Genomic DNA, 20,982 nt, shown 5'->3' with positions numbered 1-20,982 from the left:
AGTGCCTTCAGGTAGTGCCTAGAGTCTCCATTTTACCACCCAACCCATATGGTTCCGATAATCAGACAGGCTGAGAACCCTGAGGCTGGAGAGGGCCCTGGCTGGGAGTGTATATGCACTAGCCCAGTTCTGTCACTAGCAGGCAGCAATGTTAATGGTTTACCTTTTCTGTACCTGTGTTTTTGTGTCTGTAGAATAGGGATAGAAATCACTGTAAGTTCTCCAAGATGCTCAAAGTGCTTTTTCAGTGCACATAGCAGTGTGTAAATTAACACATTATTTCAACCTTTTTAGAACTGGGGATCAAATACTTTTAAATTGCTGCTAATCGTATGTGTATAATGGTAGGTTAACTTGCTTTTACTGCAATTTAGTCTCTTGCATCTTATTATGCACCCAGTGCATTAGCCCTTTATATGCTGAACTTGTATATAAACACGATCCTTTTTTCTTCTATTGGTTGAGCACTCTGTTCTTCTACCACTACATGGGAATCACTGGAGGGCTTTTTCCTCAGTGTTTTCACCATTTCCTTAAATTCAATGGTGAACCTTTCCCCTAGTACTCTTACTATCTCTTTAGTTGTAGGTTTCTTAACTAGAGAGGAATACAATGGAATGATGGCCTGATGGTTACCAAAATGTGACTTCAGAATACTTGTATTGCACATCTGGGAATAACTGGCTCAGTTGGAGGGTACTGCGGTCACTTTCTGGAGTGCTCCCAGACATAAGCCCTTCCTTGGGAACCACTCCTGCCCCCTACAGCCATAGCCACCACTGGAGGGGGCCTCTGTGGCCATACATGCTTCTCTTCACTGATCAGATTAGGGGTGGACATCTGCCCTAAGGCAGCAATCAGATTCTTTTGGGAAATCCAGAGCTGGGATCTAGAGTTAGAGTTAGCCAGCTGTGGGAAGCTGAGCTGAAAAGTGATATAAAATTGAGGCCAGAGCTGGCGCCGTGTCAAGACAAAGCAAAGTGCATGCTGAAGTTATGGGGGAACATGAACTGTGTGGAACCAGGAAGCCAAACTGCAGAGAACAGTAGAAAGTAGCTGAAGAGAGGCAGGCCAATGACAAAGAGCAAGCAGCCCCTGAGAGAGGCAGGGAAGGGCCAGTCCCTGGGAGGGCTGTCCTTCCTATCTCTGAGTCAACTTGAGTGGATTTCTCCCTCTTACAACTGAGAACCCTGAGTAGGATGGAGTAAAGAATGGTGATAGACAAATACTTCAGGGTGCATGCAAGAGTGTGTGGAAGCAGGAGGACTAGCAGCAGGGGGCAGGTGATGTTACGAAGTCAAGTAGTGAATGTTTTTTTCTGGAACACACACGCCTGTCTAGTGCCTGCCATCCTGTCAACAGCAGGATGTTGATGTGTATGAGTCAGCGTGAGTTGCAGCTGGGCCTATGCCACGAGTAGAAGCCCCTAGTGAGAATAATGAAACAAACCCCTTTCCAGTGTGGGATGGGCAAGACTGACAGGCAAGTTTGGCCAGGTCCACGGTTTAGAATTACAGAATCTTAAAAAAAAATTTTAAATACATTTTTATTGATTTTAGAGAGAGGGAGGGAGAAACATCAATGAAAGAGAAACATCAATCGGCTGCCTCCTGCACACCCCTTACTGGGGATTGAGTCTGCAACCCGGGCATGTGCCCTGATTGGGAATCGAACCAGTGACCTCTTGGTGCATGGGATGATGCTCAACCAACTGAGCCACACCGGCCAGGGCAAATGACAGAATCTTAAAACCAGAAGGACATTAAAGATCATCACCAATCTCTCAACAAGTACTGATACCCTTTTCTGCTAATCAGCCCCTCTCCAGCCACTTCCCCTAAAACACAAGTTTCTCCATCCCAGATTACTGGTGACAGCAACTGACTAAAAAACCTGGCAAAAATACAGTAAGTATTAGACACGATGGCGAATGTGAACCCTAGTTCCAACTTCCTGGCTTCTTCACTTGTCTTTTCTAGCACATGTGATGCTCTAGCTTTGATCGACATACTCTTATTTTTTCTATGAGGAAATCAACCAATTGGGCCCAAATGAAAAGTGCTTAAAAAAAAGTTACTTAAAATAATCTTGTTTTTCTCTTGTCTTCTCCCAGTCGATTCCTTGGTATCCATTTTCAACTGCATGCTCCTTGAGACATCCACAAAGCAGAGGTGTTTTCATTGCAATACACTAAGCTTGCAGGCTGAGGTCTGTAGACTTTCAGATGAATCTCTGTGTGGGTGGTTAACAAAATGTGATTTCCGAGCTGACTGTTTGACATTTTTAAGGCTTCACCTGCCAATGCTGTCTGAAGGTGATTAAGGGTTTTATTTTCTAAGAGGACATAAAGCTGGGTGAGTAATAAGTACTCACTAGCTCCAGAAGCTGCAACTGAACAGGCCCATCTGCCTGGTTCACTGTGAGGCTGGCCCACTTGCTCTCCTCTCAGATCCTGGATCCATGGAGATAAGGCAGGAGACCTGAGAAAGTGCATGCTGCTGGGCTATCAACACTAGAAAAGCTTCGGCTCAAGCTGACTTGAGTTTTAGCTTCAGCTTTTCCAACAGTTCCATTGTGACAGGGTCAGGAACTTGCCTTGGTTTTCTCTGCTTTGAAAACAGAAGATCTCTTACCTCTCTACTACTGTAGGAAATAATTATTCAAAATTTCTTTCTCAAGCATTTAGCAAATCAAAGAAGTGATATTCATCTCCCACATTTATTGTGGGAGTATGACTCACTTCATTTTTGGCTTTGTGGACTTCTCCTGGTGGATACAATTCAAGGCCTCCATCTCTATACACATCTCTTCCCTTTTGGAGATGGAATCTACCTGTTAATCCTAGAATTTCTCAAGGCAAAAGGGCAGCCCTCTAACAATGTAAACAGGCCCTGACCAGCTTCTCACTTGGTTCTGACAGGAGCAATCTGTAGACACCTGGGCAGTGTAATGCAAGATGAGGACCAAGTCTCACTTGGTGCCCCTGGCTTCCCGACCCCAGCACCTACGGTGGCGCTGAGGATGCAGCAGGGTGAAATTCAGGAAACATCTGATGGAGTGCGGTCTATCCTCTTGGCTTACATTTTCTCTAGAGAAAGGTTCCTCCTTGATGGCAGGACTTAAAGTATTCCCTAACCCTCACACCCAATGGGGTAGACATGGAGCATTATGTATCACTGGAAGTGAAAAAACATGTTGCAAATAGGGGATCAATTGTATACCGAAGGTGTGTGTGGACTGTCACTCCAACTACCCTGTGAAGTAAGGCTGCTCCCTTAATGCCCTTGCACTTGTTCTTTCTGTATTTCCTGCCTCTTGACAGTTAGTGAACTCCTAGACCCCTTCAAAACCCACTTCAGATACTAACTCCTCTAAGGCTTTCCTGATTCCCCAAAGATGTAATTAATCATTTCACTCTCTGTGCTAGTTCCATATTTTACATGTTTTTTGTATATGTTAAAGCTAATACTGATAAAGTAGTTTCTATGTGTCATGGTGTTTTAAGAGCTTTACCTATATTGACTTACTTAATTTTCACTATAATTCTATGAGATAGGTACTTTAAAAAAAATATATATATTTTTATAGTTTTCTTCTTTTTTTAAATTTTATTTTATTGTTTAAAGTATTACAGATAGTAGTACATATGTCGTCCCCCCACCCAATGATCTATTTTTATTGATTTCAGAGAGGAAGGGAGAGGGAGAGTGAGCTAGAAACATCAATGATGAGAGAATCATTGATTGGCTACCTCCTGCACACCCACTACTGGGGATTGAGCTGCAACTGGGCATGTGCCCTTGACGTGAATCAAACCCGGGACCCTTCAGTCTGCAGACTGATGCTCTATCCACTGAGCCAAACCAGCTAGGGCTAGATACTCTTTTTTTTTTTTTTTTTTAACACATTTTTGTTGATTTTTAGAGAGAGAGGAAGGGAGAGAAATAGAAACATCGATGAGAGAAAAACATTGCTCGGGTGTCTACTGCACGCTCCCCCTTCCCTGGGGATGAGCCTGCAATCCAGGCATGTGTCCTGACTGGGAATCAAACCAGCAACCTCTTGGTACATGGGATGACACTCAACTGAGCCACACCAGCCGGGTGATAGATACTCTTAATATTCCCATGTTGCAGATGAGGAAATTAAGGAACAGATGGTAAACAACTTGCTCTAAGTCATAGGCTTTCAATCCAGGTATTTCTATTGCTGCACTTAATACACTAGGCTGCCATTTATTTGTTTCAAAGTCCTTTTCAATGCTGGGAGTTCCTGAAAGCAAAAAGACCGTTTTATTTGTTCAGATCTATGTTCCCACACTTGGCAGTCCCAAGCTAATGGATGTCCTGAGTGCTCACTCAGCCATGGCGGATACCCTCAACTGTGACCAGCCCAGTCAGAAACTTTCTCATAAGCCTGGGCCTGAACATTCCCTGGGTGGCCTAGGATGTAAGTAAATAAAGCACATTGGCCATTTGCAATCATTTTTGGAAAACAGCTCATCTGAATCTAGAGGGGGGAAAAAAGAAACATCATTCCACAAGTAAGAAACTCCAGAACTTGAAAAAGAATTAGAAACGAAATCTCTAAAGTCAAAACAATTCAATTAGTATCCAGAATCAACTCTTTTTTAAAAAATATATATTTTTATTGATTTTAGAGAGGAAGGAAGAGAAAGAGAAGATAGAAACATCAATGATGAGTGAGAATCATTGATTGACTTCTTCCCACGCGCCATCAACCCAGGCATGTGCCTTTGACTGGAATCAAACTGGGGACCCTTTAGTCCACAGGCTGCTCTATCCACTGAGCCAAACCGGCTAGGGCTCAACTCTTTTTGTTTCAGGAGCAATAACTCATGAGATTCTGCTACCTATTAGTTAGTGAGGAGAAGTCAAATGTAAAAGAGATATGTAAATTATATCTCAATAATAATAACTAAAACAACAATAACAAATTCAAACATGATAGGCTCTGGACAGGTAAACTACAGCTGTGGGAAATCAGCAGATAGCACCCATGACCTATAATATACTAAGGCAATGAAAGGCCTGCACTCCGGAGTGCTGTTCTGGGATCTGAATCTGGCTCTGACCCTGACCACTGTATGACCTTGGTTCTTTAACCTCTTAGTACCGGGACCTCTATAAAACAAGGGTAATAAGAAAACCTATGTTGCAGGGTTGCCATGAGGATTAACTGAGTCATATGACTCAAACACTTAGCAGTGCCTGGCACATAGCAAGGGTCCAACAAACACAGGCTATTACTCTTCCTGCTTACTTAGTAAAGTAGGCAAAAAACTGGTAGCACATAAGGCACATTACCACAAGCACCCATCACCATGACCCCTACTGCCTGGCACACAGTGGGCATTTCAGTGGATTTCCACTAGACGAATGAATGGCCAAAGTGTTTCATAGGCTTTTATTCAAGGAGAGAAACTAGAATGGCAATCAGAAGTAAGGCTTCAATGTCAAGAGGACAAGCACAATAAACTCAAAATTTGGCATTCTATTAATGAGACCAATGTATTAAAGACAGCCACTATATAAATTCATAATAATGATTCCTAGACATTATATAAATCCTTTTGTGCTTATAAATTATCAATGAATAATTATTGATAAATTATTCAAGCAAGATTTAAAATTAAGTATATATTACTATATTCAAATGCTTTAAAATTTGGAAATCCATGTAGAGTCTAAATGGCCATGATGAATTAACTGGAATATTTTGATTGATTGCAACACTTAGTTCATACTTTATTACCCTCACGTATTGTTCCCTGTCTACCTTTTGTAGTTCTCACTACTGTGAACACCTCTTATGCGTAATACTTTTATATCCACTGTGTCTGGAATATATTCATGGCCAATAAATAATTGCCTAATTAACAGCCATCATGTTCCAGGACCATGCCAGATTAAAGTTTTTGGTCCAGCAACATATGCTTTTGGTGTACTTACATTTCCACAAAACAATAAAAAACTTGTATGTTTTTAAGATCTTATAAATACAAATTTCAACATTTAAAAATATGATATATTTTAGGAAAATCATTCTTTAAAACCCTAAAATTTAAGACTAAGTGACTTTACAAAATCTACTCTAAACTGTAAGCTAAAGCAACTAAAAAGTTTAGATGATTTCTAACAATATCAGGTAAAAGCTGTTCATTTCTATTTTTTTTTACAGAATAGTTTATTGATTTTTTTTTTAGAGAGAGAGAGGAAGGTAGAAGGAGAAAGATCTATGTGACAATGTAACACTGATCAGCTGCCTCCTGCATGCCCCTACGGAGGATTGAGCCCACAACCCAGGCAAGTGCCCTGACCAGGAATCCAACCTGCAACCTTGTGGTGCAAAGGACAACACCCAACCAACTGAGCCACACTGGCAGGATAAAGCTGTGATTTTTTTAATAATAAACTATTGAAGACTTTTATTGCTTATCTGTCAGATGTTACATCATACTATTGTGTTGTGGATGGTGGCACCTGCTCAAAGGAAAGTAGGAAAAATGAATGGGAATATGTGAAGAAAATCAGGTTCAAAAGCGATCTCTGATACTTTCTCTTGCACATTACATTAAAATGATATTAGGCTCAGGAACCTGCTCTGGACAAATGTCAGAAAGAAAACACCATAAAGAAGAGAAGCAGCCCTGGCTGTTTTGGCTCAGTGGATAGAGTGTTGGCCTGCGGACTGAAGGGTCCCAGGTTCGATCCCGGTCAGGGGCACATGCCTGAGTTGCGGGCTCGATCCCCAGTGGGGGCGTGCAGGAGGTAGCTGATCGATGGTTCTCTCTCATCACTGATGTTTCTATCTCTCTCTCCCTCTCCTTTCCTCTCTGAAATCAATAAAAAAACATATTTAATAAAAAAAGAAGAGAAGCAGCTTATCTTGGACTCTTATACAAATGAGAGGGAAGATGGCCAATGTATTGAGACGAAAAGGATGTCTGCAGCAAGTGAAGGCTGAACATAAGGCAGTTCCCTTCAGCTCAGTGCCCCACCCCCCTGCCACCTGCCCCTGGGCTCCGTAAGTCCTATGGTGTCTAATAAAGTCACACACCCCACCTGGGTACTTGAAGCATGATAGGAATTAAAACTTTAGCAAAAGGATCTTGACTTTAAAAGGGAAGGTTAGTCTTCATCTGGTGGGTAGGGACGTTTAGATGTCTGAATTCAAGCAGGGATGCCAAACTCTCTCTCCTTCACAACTCTGAGGTCTGCACCACTTTCCTGGTTTGGAGGTGAGACTGGGGTGTTAGGGCGGGGGTGGGTTCTGGGAAAGTACACCCTGGCACTCGCTTTGCCTCAAGGGCAGGATTCTTTCAGTACTTATGAAGGTATGTATGCTGGGTAGGAAAAGGTTCTATAAAATGGACATTATCTCTCAGCACTATTTCTAAGGATTCAATGAGATATTTTAGAGCATTTAACACACTATCAGGCACATAAGGACCTGAAAAATGTTTCCTCTCATTTCACTGATATGTATCAACAATGAACAAAATATGCTTCAAAGAAAATTTGTTCACAGACCATTAGGAACAATTGCAACTCTGCTGAAATCCACACGGCCTGCTTATGATACAATAGAGCAAACCATTTTTTTTATTTTTTAAGATTTATCTATTTTATTTTATTTTTAAAAAAATATATTTTATTGATTTTTTACAGGGAGGAAGGGAGAGGGATAGAGAGTTAGAAACATCGATGAGAGAGAAATATCGATCAGCTAGCTCCTGCACATTCCTTAATGGGTATGTGCCCGCAACCAAGGTACATGCCCTTGACCGGAATCGAACCTGGGACCCTTGAGTCTGCAGGCCGACGCTCTATCCACTGAGCCAAACCAGTTAGGGCAAGATTTATCTCTTTAGAAGTTACTGTGGCAACATGTAATTTCAAATCTTGCCATTGCCCAGCAACCATAATCTTATTACATACATTTTGACAATTAACCCTACCAGACCGCTATACCGATTTTTCGGTAATTTTCACACAAAGGTGGAATATTGGCGCTAGATGAAAGGTAGATGAAAGGTAGACCTATTTTCTACCATGTCTCCATGTTCCACCTTATTCTAACCACTTGTTTGCATGTAACTAACATTTTTCTATATCATGTTGGTTTTTTCTCTTTAATGTTCAGGAGCCCAGGTATAGGGGACAGTTAGGTTCAGGGCCTCAGGTCTGGTAGGATTAAAACATCCCATGTACTGGCTGAGTTTAACAATCTCATCTATTAAATATGGCCTTCCTGCCCTCACGATGTGACATCTTGCCAGATGTATATCAGCCTTCCTCTCAATCTCACACTGGTCAAAAGCATGTTTATCAGAGCTAGAGAGTCCTGAAATAAAAGAACGTGGAAACCCAGGTCGAAGGGAGTCTCTTCCATGACCAACAGCCATATTTTAGTATTGAATGAGAAAGCAATTCCAAAAAATTAATCAGGAATGACACCAGTCTACCACATAGATTAGCTATCCTATAGAAAAGGTAACAAGTGCTTAAAAAACTCAAGCAGATAGTGTGATGAGGTAAAAGGTAACTACAAGTAAGCTGAAAAAACCAGGTCTGAAGAAATACCAAAGCATAACTTCAAATGACATACAGCTCTGCTGGGAACACTGCATCTGGCAGACACTGTCACCACAAAAACAAAAGGCAGGGGTAGACGACCCAGGTGTTTCAGGGCAGTCTACACATAAAAAGACAGGATTTGGGGGGAGATATGTGCTACAAAACAAGCATGACAGGCATCCAGAATTATCAGTTGTATACAGATTTATCACACCATTATCTATCTGCTTCTTGACACTCAGCCTCAAATAATTAGGAACTGGAGGGCAATGGTGAAACAAGATTTGGTTCCTGCACTAGAACAATGCAGGATAAGACAACTGGAGGCAGGGTAGGAAATAAGACCGTTTTCCTTAATCAGAATTTTACTTTACAAAGGGGATGCAAGGATAAAAATTTTCCTAGTACAGTGGTACTCAATCTCAGCATTCTAGTGTTCTGTTAAGAAAACGAATAATACAGAAAAATATTTATCTCAATGGATAGTTATCTCCTTGATTTGCTTTAATTACAGAACCTCTTAACCCCAACTCCTAACCCCATCAGGAATAATCTAGTTTAATACAAGTTAAGTCTATAAATAAGTTTGTTATTTCTCCTCAAAAAAAAAAAAAAAAAAAAAAACACAAAAAAAACCACTTCAGTAATTTTTCAAGAATTATTGTTTAAGAAATTTACCTAGAGAAATTAAAGTTTCAGTCATTTTGCCCCTATAATACATGGTGCTCAAGTTCAAGTATCAATGCCGTATGCTTAACACATCACCCTTAGTTGTTCTGTTTGAATGCTGGCTTGGAGTCTTCTTAATCACTCTTTTCTTCTCCTTGATAATGTCTATACTCTGGCTTCAGCTCCCATGTGTTTTTGTGGATCCCTTTTACATTCTGAATACCAATTTCTTTTAAGATTTCCTTCAGGTACACCTGAAAAAGAAAAAACACAACAAAAAACCTAGAGATAACCACATTTGAGTAATAAAAAAATATGATCCTGAAAGTACAATAAGATTTCTTTATAAAGAGGTTCAATAAACTACCTTTTGATTCTACACATGCAATACATGATAACTGTATTCAACATACGATCATCTGCATTAAAGGGGTTGGAAGAGCTAAGTGCCAACAACCTGAGAACTAAAAAAGTCTAGATGAAATTACACTAGAAAATTACAGGTGCCCAATGTTTATTAAGATGACCCTGTATACCAAGTGTGATCTGCCCCTGAGTTCAGCAGCCTCATTCAGTTCAGTTAGAGAGGGTTATTCTTAAACCAGTCATTTCAGAAACATACGTAAAAAGTGACAAATATTTTGGAACAATAATATTCTATGAGGCAAGCACATGAGAGGCATCTAGAATTCTCAGTTCTAAGGTGAGTTTTCAAACTAGCTATCAGGACACTTGTTTTTCCTGTGTAATAAAGAAAGTCATTATTTGTATACTCTTGTATCTTGGCCAAGCTTGTCAAGATAGGGTGAGGGACAGGAAGTGTAAGTTTGGTGATTGCCTGGGAGGTGGGGGGTGGGGGGGTTGAGAGAGGTGGAGAAGGGTATAGGAAGGGATTAATGAGGATGGACAGAGGCTTGACTTGGGGTGGTGAACATATAATATAGTGTAGAGATGATATATTATAGAATTATGCACTTGAAACCTGAACAATTTTGTTAACCAGTGTCAACCCAATAAATTCAAAAAAAAAAAAAAAAAAAAGGAAAAAAAAAAGAAGTGATAATAAGACATGGGAAAAACCTTGGGGGTGGCAGCTTTCCTGTGCTTGGCTCCTCTGAGAGAAAAGAGGTAAGTGATAATGTAGGGCATCCTGCATAAATTCAATAGATATTAACTAAATGATTCATGGAAATGATAGCTATGATAAATGTAATACTAAATCCCACCTCTGCTTGCCAATGCCCAAGGCCAGAAAGTATCCCACTATAAACTGACCAGCATAAATTATAGTACTGTATCTCTTTCTAGAAGGAGAAAAGTCAATTATTTGACAGTGATTTTTTTTTTGCTACAGAACAAACCAATCCAACAATAACTTTTGTGTGTATGCTTCAAAGAACAAGTTATAGTATTACAGTGACTCATCCCATTGATGAAAGATGTAATACTTTTTTAAAATTTATTGAAATGAGGCACTAATTAGAAAAAAGGTGATATTGCCTAGATAATGTTTAAGGCAGTGTCCTTCTCGAGTGTGGTACTAGACTACCTGTATCAGAACCTCACGGGAAGCCTGTTAAATAAACCCAATTTTGGGCCTAGTGAATCAAAATCTCTGGGGTCAGGTCCTGGAATCTGCATTTTCAAAAGCCTCTAAGAGACTCTGATTTAAGTTGTTCCACAGCATCTGCTTTAAGGACTCTCACAACTCTTAATTCTCCAGGATGTTTGAGTCCCTGAAGTGTTCTCTAGATCCCCACCACTGCATCAACCAACATAATCTAACACACCACCCTTCCCAGGTATCATGCTCTACAGTTTATAAAGTCCTTTCATTTAGGGGCAGGCTGTCACCTAGAAACAATAGCTGATTAGCACTGGAACAACAAATGGGTTCCTTATCTGGATCTGGACAGGCTTAGTTCCACCACCTGAGCAGCCTTCACATTCCAGAGTCCAGGCCCCAGCAGGTGGCAGCAATGAAACAAATGAGGCCTGGGTTCCCCAGGAGTCTGCTTGCCTCCAACACCAGCAGCTGGCTTTACCAAAGGACCTGTGTATATGAGTAAGCAAAAAGGCTTGAGACATCTAGGTCATGTGTACGTCTGCCATCTGCCACTTCAAATTAGATTTAAAAAATTGGACACTTGCCCTAGCTGGTTTGGCTCAGTGGATAGAGTGTTGGCCTGTGGACTGAAGGGTCCGGAGTTCGATTCCAGTTGTGGGTTCGATCCCTAGTAGGAGACATGTAGGAGGCAGCCAATCAATGATTCTCTCTCATCATTGATGCTTCTATCTCTCCCGCTCTCTTCCTCTCTGAAATCAATAAAAATATATTTTTAAAAAATGGGACACTCTAGAAACTACTTTCTAATTAAACAGGATGTATAAATGGAAAATGATGGCTTGGGCACAAATGATTTTCAGTTTAGAAGCCAAGAATGACATCTTTGTAAAATACCAAAGAATGGCCTAGCGCCGGTTTGGCTCAGTAGATGGAGCACCGGCCTGCGGACCCAAGGGTCCCAGGTTCGATTCTGGTTGGGGGCACATGTCCAGGTTGCGGGCTCCATTCCTGGTAGGGGGGCATGCAGGAGGCAGCCGATCAGTGATCCTCTCTCATCATTGATGCTTCTATTTTTCTCCCTCTCTCTTCCTCTCTGAAATAAAAATCTAAAGAAAAAACAACAACCAAAGAATGGTTTATTGTGAGATTGGTTAAGACCTTGTGTATAACAATCATACAACTGTGGATGCTTTGCAATGGGTCAAGAGTGACAAGAGCAATCACCAGGAGCATTGTGGTTTCCTGACAGGAACTCTTTTTAAAATTTTTTTATTTTTATTTGTTTAAATATATTTATATTGATTTCAGAGAGGAAGGGAGAGAGGGAGAGAGAGAGAGAAACATCAATATTAAGAGAGAAATCACTGATCGGCTGCCTCCTGCATGCCCCACACTGCGGATCAAGCCCACAACTGGAGTATATGCCCTGACCAGGAATAATGGTGACCTCTTGGTTCATAGGTCAATGCTCAACCACTGAGCCACACTGGCTGGGCAGCTCTTTTTTTTTTTTTCTTTTAAAGTACTCTTGGGGCCCTAACGGTTTGGCTCATTGGATAGAACGTGGGCCTGCGGACTGAAGGGTCCCAGGTTCGATTCCAGTCAAGGGCATGTACCTCGGTTGCAGGCACATCCCCAGTAGGAGGTGCAGGAGGCAGCTGATCAATGTTTCTAACTCTGTAACCCTCTCCCTTCCTCTCTGTAATCAATAAAATATATTAAAAAATAATAAAGTATTGTTGGGGAGGTGTGCAGGAGGCAGCTGATCAATGTTTCTAACTCTGTAACCCTCTCCCTTCCTCTGTAATCAATAAAATATATTAAAAAATAATAAAGTATTGTTGGGGAGTAAGTTTCTCCACTCGCTGCAGCAAGATTCAGGAGTATGTGTGGACTCAGGAGCGAATGCTCCTGACACTTGGCATCAGGAACAGGATTTAGGGGTAAGTGCTCCATCTGCCCAACAGAGGTTATATTTCCTCCAACCGGGCTGCAGGGGCCCCAAGGAGATGCACGGAGTGGTGCAGCTTGAGAGGCTAAGCCTCCGGAGCCGGTGAGGGGAGGTGAAGCTGGCAGTGTGGCCACCTGGGCCACCACGCAGGCTATGGAGCGCAGCTGCAGCGAGAGAAGCCTTCACATAAAGATTTAATTCTTGCTGAGCTATGGCCCCGGGCTGTGTTCTGCTCGCTGGCCAAGCAGCTACAGGAGGGGATAGCCAGACTAAATGCGTGCAGACAACGCCTGCTGGCCACAGGGGTGGGGCAGTGATCCTGTTCCAGGGAGTGTGGAGGGAAGACACTCCCCCTAGACCAGAGGGCCTCCGGGACTTTTATACTCTCCTGGAGAGGAGGAGTCTGATCTAGACCAGTGAGTGCTTCTCAACCTTCCTAATGCCGCGACCCTTTAATACAGTTCCTCATGTTGTGGTGACCCCCAACCATAAAGTTATTTTCGTTGCCACTTCATAACTAATTTTGCTACTGTTATGAATTGTAATGTAAATATCTGATATGCAGGATATATTTTCATTGTTACAAATTGAACATAATTAAAGCATAGTGATTAATCACAAAACAATATGTAATTATATATGTGTTTTCCGATGGTCTTAGGCGATCCTTGTGAAAGGGTCGTTCGACCCCAAAGGGGTCGCGACCCACAGGTTGAGAACCGCTGTATTATATGGTTCCATTTACATGAAACTTCCAGAATAGGCAAATCTATAAAGACAGAAAGTAGACTAGTGCTTGCTTAGGGTCTGGGATAAGAGGAAAGGAGGCCCTAGCCGGTTTGGCTCAGAGGATAGAGCATCAGCCAGTCAAGGGCACATGCCTGGGTTGCAGGCTCAATCCCCAGTAAGGGGAGTGCAGGAGGTAGCTGATCAATGATTCTCTCTCATCATTGGTGTTTCTCTCTCTCCCTCTCCCTTTCTCCGTGAAATCAATTAAAAAAAATGTTTTAAAAAGATAAAAGAGGAAAGGGGGAGTGATTGCTAATAGGTATGGGGTTTCTTTCTGGAGTGAAGAAAATGTTCTAAAATTGATTGTGGTTGATGGTTATACAACTGTGTGAATATACTAAAATCCACTGAACTGTAACTTAAAAAGTTTAACTTGTACTGAAAATAAAGTTTTTAAATTTGGAGAAAAAAAGGAGACCTCTCCAGATCATAACAACAAACTGAGATAACACAATTTTTAAAGTATTAAATTATCATGGGTAAAGTAACGTGTCCAACAGTGGCTGGCTCTGTGTGTCAGTTCATATATACTGGAAAACATGATGGAATAGAATATCTGTCTTTGCACATTCTAGGAGGAATGGCTCTATAATGCTGTAGTACAGAGCTTTAGGCGAGCACTACAAGGTCTGCCGCTTACAGGGGTATCTCAATGCCCCTTCTGAGAAAGAGAAACCGGGAGGCTTCAAACACTTATCTAAATCCATATTTTGTCTAATTCAGAGCCCAATGCAAAGAAAATGACTTCTTTCCTGAGGCAATTCCCCTAAGAATTACAAGCCTAAAAACAAGTCCTAGGATGCTCAGGGAATAAATAAAACCAGGAGAAAGCAGTTAATAAGCTTAAAAACTTACTTTACCTCCTTTTAAATCAAATGGTACAGGAAGGGGGGAGGGGAAGAGTTTTTGGGTAATGCGATTTTCAGATAAAATATAAATATTGTGGCCTACTGCTATTAATTAAAAATTCCATGTATATTTTTATATAAATAAATGCCCGATTTTGTTTTCTGGATGCCTATGTCAGCTATTGCTTTTATCAAAGTAATATCTCAGGTAAAATCTGGACTCAATTGGTCATGTTAGTAAATTAACCCCAAATTTTACCTCATTCAGAAACATGATTAAAAAAGGCCGAAACAAACCATATAAGTTGAAAGAGAAAATGTTACTATCCCATAAACTTGGTAGCAGATCTATTGCTTATTAGTACATTCTATTCATAAGGAAAATATTAAAATTTCATAAATATTTATATTCAACATAGTTAATAATTTATTTTAGCATGACATTTCATATTCTAAACCTTTTAATTAAGGCTTCACTTCATAACGTTAGAAAATAATTACTTAAAAAAACAACAGCCCTGGCTGATTGCGCAGTGGTTAGAGCATTGGACTGCACACCAAAGGGTTGTGGGTTTGATTCCGGGCCCCAGCTGGGGCACGTGCAAGAGGCCACCTAGTGATGTGTCTCTCTCATATGATGTTTCTCTCTCTCCACCCCCTCTTCTTCCTCCCTCCCACTCTGAAAAATCAATGGAAAAAATATCCTCAGGCGAGGATTAAAAAAAAGAAAAGAAAAGAAACGAAACGAGTCCACAAAGGTCTGTCATTAATTAAAATGCTCTATTGGGAAATTGGTGGTCTTTTTAGTTTTAATAGTACCATTCAAAAATAATAATTTCCAGTTATAGGAAAAAAGAAGAGAGAACTGAAAAAAATACATGAAACAAAAAGGAAATGATAAATATTTAGGAGGGGAAAAAAAGAGAAAACAAAACTTACTAAGTAGTAAATCTGGGAATGAGTTTCAAACATTTAAAAATACCTATTTTTACTTTGGATTAGGAACTAAATGAGCTGAGGTAAAGCTTAAATTCTATTCTCTACATACCTGCTTTAGGTTAATGATGATAATTCTTAATAATAGAGAAATTACGAGTAGAAAGCAGTTTGCCTGAGAGAGAAATTAGCTTTTTGTTTTATCTTTTTCATTAAAAGGGATTCCTATTGTTAGGAGAGAAAAAAATTCCTCATCCGAGGATATTTTTTTCCATTGATTTTTAGAGAGTGTAGAAAGGGGGGAGGGAGGAGAGACAGAAGGAAAGAGAAACATCGATATGAGAGAGATACATCAATTGGTTGCCTCCCATGAGGGATCAAACCTGCAACCCAGGCACATGCCCTTAACCGGGAATGAACCCACAACTTTTTGATGTATGCGATGACACTTCAACCAACTGAGCCACTTGGCCAAGGCTGTTAGAAAAACATTTTCCTTGTTGGTCTACAGAATATATATATATATCAGAATATAGAAGAGGCAATGTGGTAAGAGATATTCCTAGACTTAAGTCAGGACAACTGGGTTCAAGCCACTAAGCATCTCCCTTCTCTGGCTTTATACATTAGAAAGGTTACCTTTACCTTTAAGATCCTGAGTCAAATGTATATATATAATTTTAATTATATACGTTATATAATAAAAGTATACACACACACACACACACACACACACACACAGTATGAAGAGGAAATAGGAATATGGGTATCTGGCTTGAGCAATTTGGGGAATGGTGGTGTCACTTTAAATGGAATAGTCTGGGGAAAGCTTTGGAGGGGTGTAGAAATCAAGAGTTCTGCTTTGAGCACACTAAACTCAAGACTACAATAAAATGATTAACAATGATTAGGTGTTAACTCTGTACCAGGCAGTGTGGCACAAGGTGGGACAGGCAGTGGGCCCTGGTTGGCAGAGTACTCCTATCCCAACCTCTTGGTTCAGGAATAGGCACAAACCTCTACCAGGTCAATAAGATCTTCCCTGGGGTTTTTACTGGAATAGTCAGGACAGATATTCTCTTCTTGCTTAGGGGTTGCTAGCTACAGGCTGCTTTAGGGGATCATTTTTGCTACTACATGGCAAGATCCTGCCTAAGAATAAAGATAACTCACAAGAAACATAGAATGATTATGAGAGATGGAAAGGGACAGTTTTAACTAAAAAATATTAGTATCTGGATCTAGCCATATTTAATGGTAGATTCATTCCTGAACTTCTGGGCTACTGGAGCCAATAAATTCTATTTCTGTTTACGCTAGTTAGTTTGAGTTGTTTCTATTTCTTACAACTGAGAGTCCCAACCAATTCACAGATCTATAATAGCATATACTGGTAAATAAAAGTTTATTTTTTGACAGGAGAAATTCTCAATATGTCAAATTTTCTAGTCATTTTATCCTTTAAAAAAAATATATCTTCCTGATGCCAAATTGTGCTTATGTTACTTCTATTTTTTACTCTGGCCTGTCTGAAAATAAACTCTGAGGATTCGGTTAACATTACCTTATTGCTGCACTACTTTATGAAAAGCCTAGTTTGTGTAAATAAGCAACAGCCTGTTAAGCATTGTTCAGTGCTGGGGAACTTGAAGTATGGGAATCAAGCTGCCTCAAAATCAAAATTTTGCCTAGTTTTTCTTGTTGATTTGAATTTACCTTAATAAAAGCATGCAAATAATTCAATAAAATTCTTAATTAAACAAAAATTATTCACCTGACTGACAGGATTGGGGATGTTGATTTACAGGGGCTTATTAATAATTAAAGATAAATTTCCCTAATTCTTGACCTGAAATTCAATGGATGTAGCACAAAGAAATTAAATGGTTCAGTTATCATGAGAGCTGATTTTGGATGACACTTTTTAATAGAAATGTATTTAAAGGAACCCTGGTAAATGGGTTCTGTACTAGAAAAGAGTGTTAGTGCTCAAAGTGATCTTGGCAGTTTAATGTTTCAAAGGGAGCAATTAGATAAAGTTTCTAATGATTTGTATTTTTGAAGGATATCTTACTTTATATATGCTTCTATTTTAAAGATATAATAAAATATAAAGAAAGATCAGACACAATAATTTAAAAAAAGAAGGGGGAAAAAAAGACTAGACATAACACATTCAAAGTGACAGATCAAAAATTGCCAGGGGACAAATAGAATTCCTCTGATAGTTCAGTTTGGGGAGCCAACATTTAAACTATAAAAACACCCCTTTAAATGGTTACTGACAGTGTTTCTGACTTTATATCAGTTACCGGAGGTTGGCTTTTAAAATCTGCTTATTTGTCCTTTAACTCCTTGATTGTTTATGCAAGTCATATACTGGTGAATGAGAAAGAAAGACTGGCCCTGATAAAAACTTTATCTAATTGCTCCCTTTGAAACATTAAACTGCCAAGATCACTTTGAGCACTAACACTCTTCTCTAATTAATAATTTTTGCTTACAGAAGTAAAGGTGTTTTAGGAAGAACAATATGGAAAGGAAGGAACTGGAAAAATCAAGAAAATACTTACAATTCACTCAGAATACATAAAAAATGACATTCAAAAGGCCAGAAAGCAGATGGTAACTTAAGAATATAGTAGTAGTATTAATGCGGATGTGTTGAAGTGATACACTTCGTGGTTAGAAACTTATCAAAAGTTGTATTGGAAAACGTGAAAATGAGAGAATGTCATTAAATGCAGGTACTAAAAAAGTGATTATTAACATGAACAAGATATTTTTCTTCCCTTTTACATGGGACTAAAAAAGTGTTTAATAATAATATTAAAAATAATTATTTGCAAAATATTTGGCAGTTAATGCATCTTTCATAAACAAATATTTATAAGGATACTATAAAAGGTATTAATTTAAACACATGTTTTAATTTTATAATATCATAAACATTTAATATAAATAATAGGTACATTTTATATTAAGCATGTCATATGTTAAATAATTTACTGTTAAATAGATAATATATTATACATTAAACATATTTCAGTATCTTGTCCAGGACTAATTGGCTAAATGGTAGGGCTGGGACTTAAACTCAGATTCCATAATTCCAAATGCAGTGCTCTTTCCATCACATCAGGAAACCCTTTCCTGGATCTTTATGCTACACTGGGTTCCTTCATTCTCATTGCTGCTCAGGCTAAAATCAAATTAACAGAGTGTTCAGATGACCATTATAACAGACTCACTTAATGTAATGTGTACCTTTTACAGGGAGCAGTTACCTATATGAAGATGAGTTGGGCTTTGGCCACTTCAGCTCAAATGTGAGAGGGAGGTGGAGAGAAGGAGATGAAACAGGAGAGGGAGAGAATCAGATTTAGAGCTGGAAAGGATCACAAAGATAATCTACTCCCTCAATTTTAGAACTGGAAGTGACTTTCCTAGAACGCACTGAGGGAAATGGCAGGGCTGGAACCAATTCCTGCCTTCTCCTCTAAGCAAGTGTAATTGTAGCCCTGACAGTCTACACTTTCTTAAAACTGGCTTTTTGTCCTCCATTCCTGATAAAAATGAGGTCAGGCTTGAAAAATCCATCTGAGGAAAATATGGTGGCTCTGGATACTGAGGATATAACCATTTCCCTTTTTCCAAATTAATTCATCTAATATTTAGGGATATGAATATCGAATTCTGTATTCAAGAACCTTATGCTTGCTGAGGCAATTCAGTCTCTAAATAATAAAACTATTACGCCCAGGCAGCGTGGCTCAGTGGCTGAACGTCGACCTATGAACTGGAAGGTCATAGTTTGATTCCCAGTCAGGGCATATGCCAGATTGGGGGCTCCAACCCCAGCGTGGGGCATGCAGGAAGCAGCCAATCAATGATTCTCTCTCATCATTGATGTATCTATCTCTCTCCCTCTTCCTTCCTCTCTGAAATCAATAAAAAAAAAGTAGACTTATGTAATACTTTAAACAATAAAGAATTTAAATTAAAAGAAAAGAAATTAATAATCTAAATTCAGATAGTTTTGTCCCAGTTAAGACATTAAATATAAGTTTGGGTCAGTTTAGCTCAATCAAGAACACCCATTGCTAAGCTGAGTTCAATCAATCATCCCTGGGTTAGCTGTCCCTTCAGCCTGTCATCTCTGAAAACACTAGTTCCCTGAGGAACTAGGTGGGCCCAAGTAGCCGTATTTGTTGTGTAGTAGTAGTTGAAGTAGTTATAGTAGAACTAGTAGTAGTTATAAAAAAAAAAAAGCATTAAAAAAAGTTTGCTATAAAACAGTATGCCTTGTTTCGCAGGCAATAGCCTCACACATCTCGTATTTACTGCATCTCTTGATCGTATCATTTCCTCTTGTGCTTAATTTAATCTCTTGCTTTGTACAGTAACATGCTGTACACTCTTGTAGCCTAGATGCAATAGGCTATACCAAATTGCCTATAAAGGCATGCTGTATGTATGTGTATGTATGTGTACATATGTATGTATGATATGTATGACATAATAATAGATCTGTTGTATCACCATTAAAAAAAAAGTGCCATTGCATGTTAAGGCAAAGGAACTCTTTTGCTAGTACCTTCTAAATGTCCCTCTAAAAATGTCTATTTCCATATATAGTATTATTATTCAATGAGAATATATATATTGTTTGTATTCAGAGTTTCCAGATTGACTTTTTCATATTTACATAAAACACAAAGATAGACTTCATTAAAACCGGAAGAAACACAGCTTAGCTAATGAATTATTCTATTTCAAATTTTTTTTTTCTAGCTTGGAATGCCGTTTCTAAGACTTTGATGCTGTAAGGAAAGAAGTCATTAAGATGAGCTGATAATACCATAGTATGAGCACTTTCCTCCTGTCTATTAAAAAAATTATTTAGATATTTTGGAATTTAAATTAATTTCTTAATGAAAAAGTAAAAGATTGAAGTATAACAGTAGAGAAGTCTCTGCAGAAGTGAGAAACTGTACAATCAATACTGAAGTTTCATAAGTCATTTCCTATAGCTTTGAATAAATAGGGGGGAAAAGTACCAAGCCCTTTACTAAGGAATGATTTGGTTATGTTAAAAAGTTTTTAAAAACTGGTTATCTTGTTGCATATTCTGTAGCAAATAAACAGAACAGTTAGAATTAACATAATCTTGAGTATACTAGCAAAGTGGACAACTGATCAAAGAAACTAGATAAAAGGACAGAAAATAAAAGGTTTTGCATTTAACTTTTAAAACTTGTAAGTAAATACTGTTATAATTCAATTTGATGCTTTGCTAACATTAAGTGTAAGAAAGAGAAACAGAAGGAAATGCCAAAGGCTGGAGAAAGGATTTGGATCCCTTTACTTATTTCCAGCATTCTAAATGGATTAGAAATACAAATTATTAGCAAATATGTACAAAAGTCTGGAGAATTGGTAAAAAATGATCATTTAAAGAACAAACAAGATTTCAAAAACATCAATTTATTTCCTTAAAAATGGAGAATAGGCAAACCTAACTACAGTCCCAACAACCATCATGAGGCAATACTGCCAGTTTAAAAGGACCTAATGCTAATGTTAGGTAGATTTAAAAAATCCATTACAGAATAGCCCACA

At 39.0% G+C, this 20,982-nt stretch overlaps 1 protein-coding gene across 2 annotated transcripts in view; it reads right to left on the bottom strand.

The window, feature by feature from the left end:
- GTF2F2 (general transcription factor IIF subunit 2) overlaps positions 1-20,982 on the bottom strand; it is a 157,461-nt gene that overhangs the window by 11,308 nt on the left and 125,171 nt on the right. Inside the window, exons 8-9 of one of the 2 annotated variants that reach the window (XR_004965697.1) lie at positions 9,279-9,523; positions 2,078-2,232 (exon numbers count right to left, since the gene is read on the bottom strand). Coding sequence is in view for 1 of the 2 variants with exons in the window: in XM_036296841.1 (XP_036152734.1) it covers positions 9,404-9,523 (120 nt within the window). In the remaining variant the exon portion in view is untranslated. Of the gene's footprint in view, positions 1-2,077; positions 2,233-8,947; positions 9,524-20,982 lie in introns of those variants that run through there. The other variant, XM_036296841.1, reaches the window with a different exon arrangement.

Source organism: Myotis myotis, unplaced genomic scaffold (genome assembly GCF_014108235.1).
Source record: "Myotis myotis isolate mMyoMyo1 unplaced genomic scaffold, mMyoMyo1.p scaffold_m19_p_3, whole genome shotgun sequence".
NCBI classification, from domain to species: Eukaryota; Metazoa; Chordata; class Mammalia; order Chiroptera; family Vespertilionidae; genus Myotis; species Myotis myotis.
The sequence above is the reverse complement of the archived record's forward strand: the minus strand, read 5'-3'. Positions and strand labels throughout refer to the sequence as shown.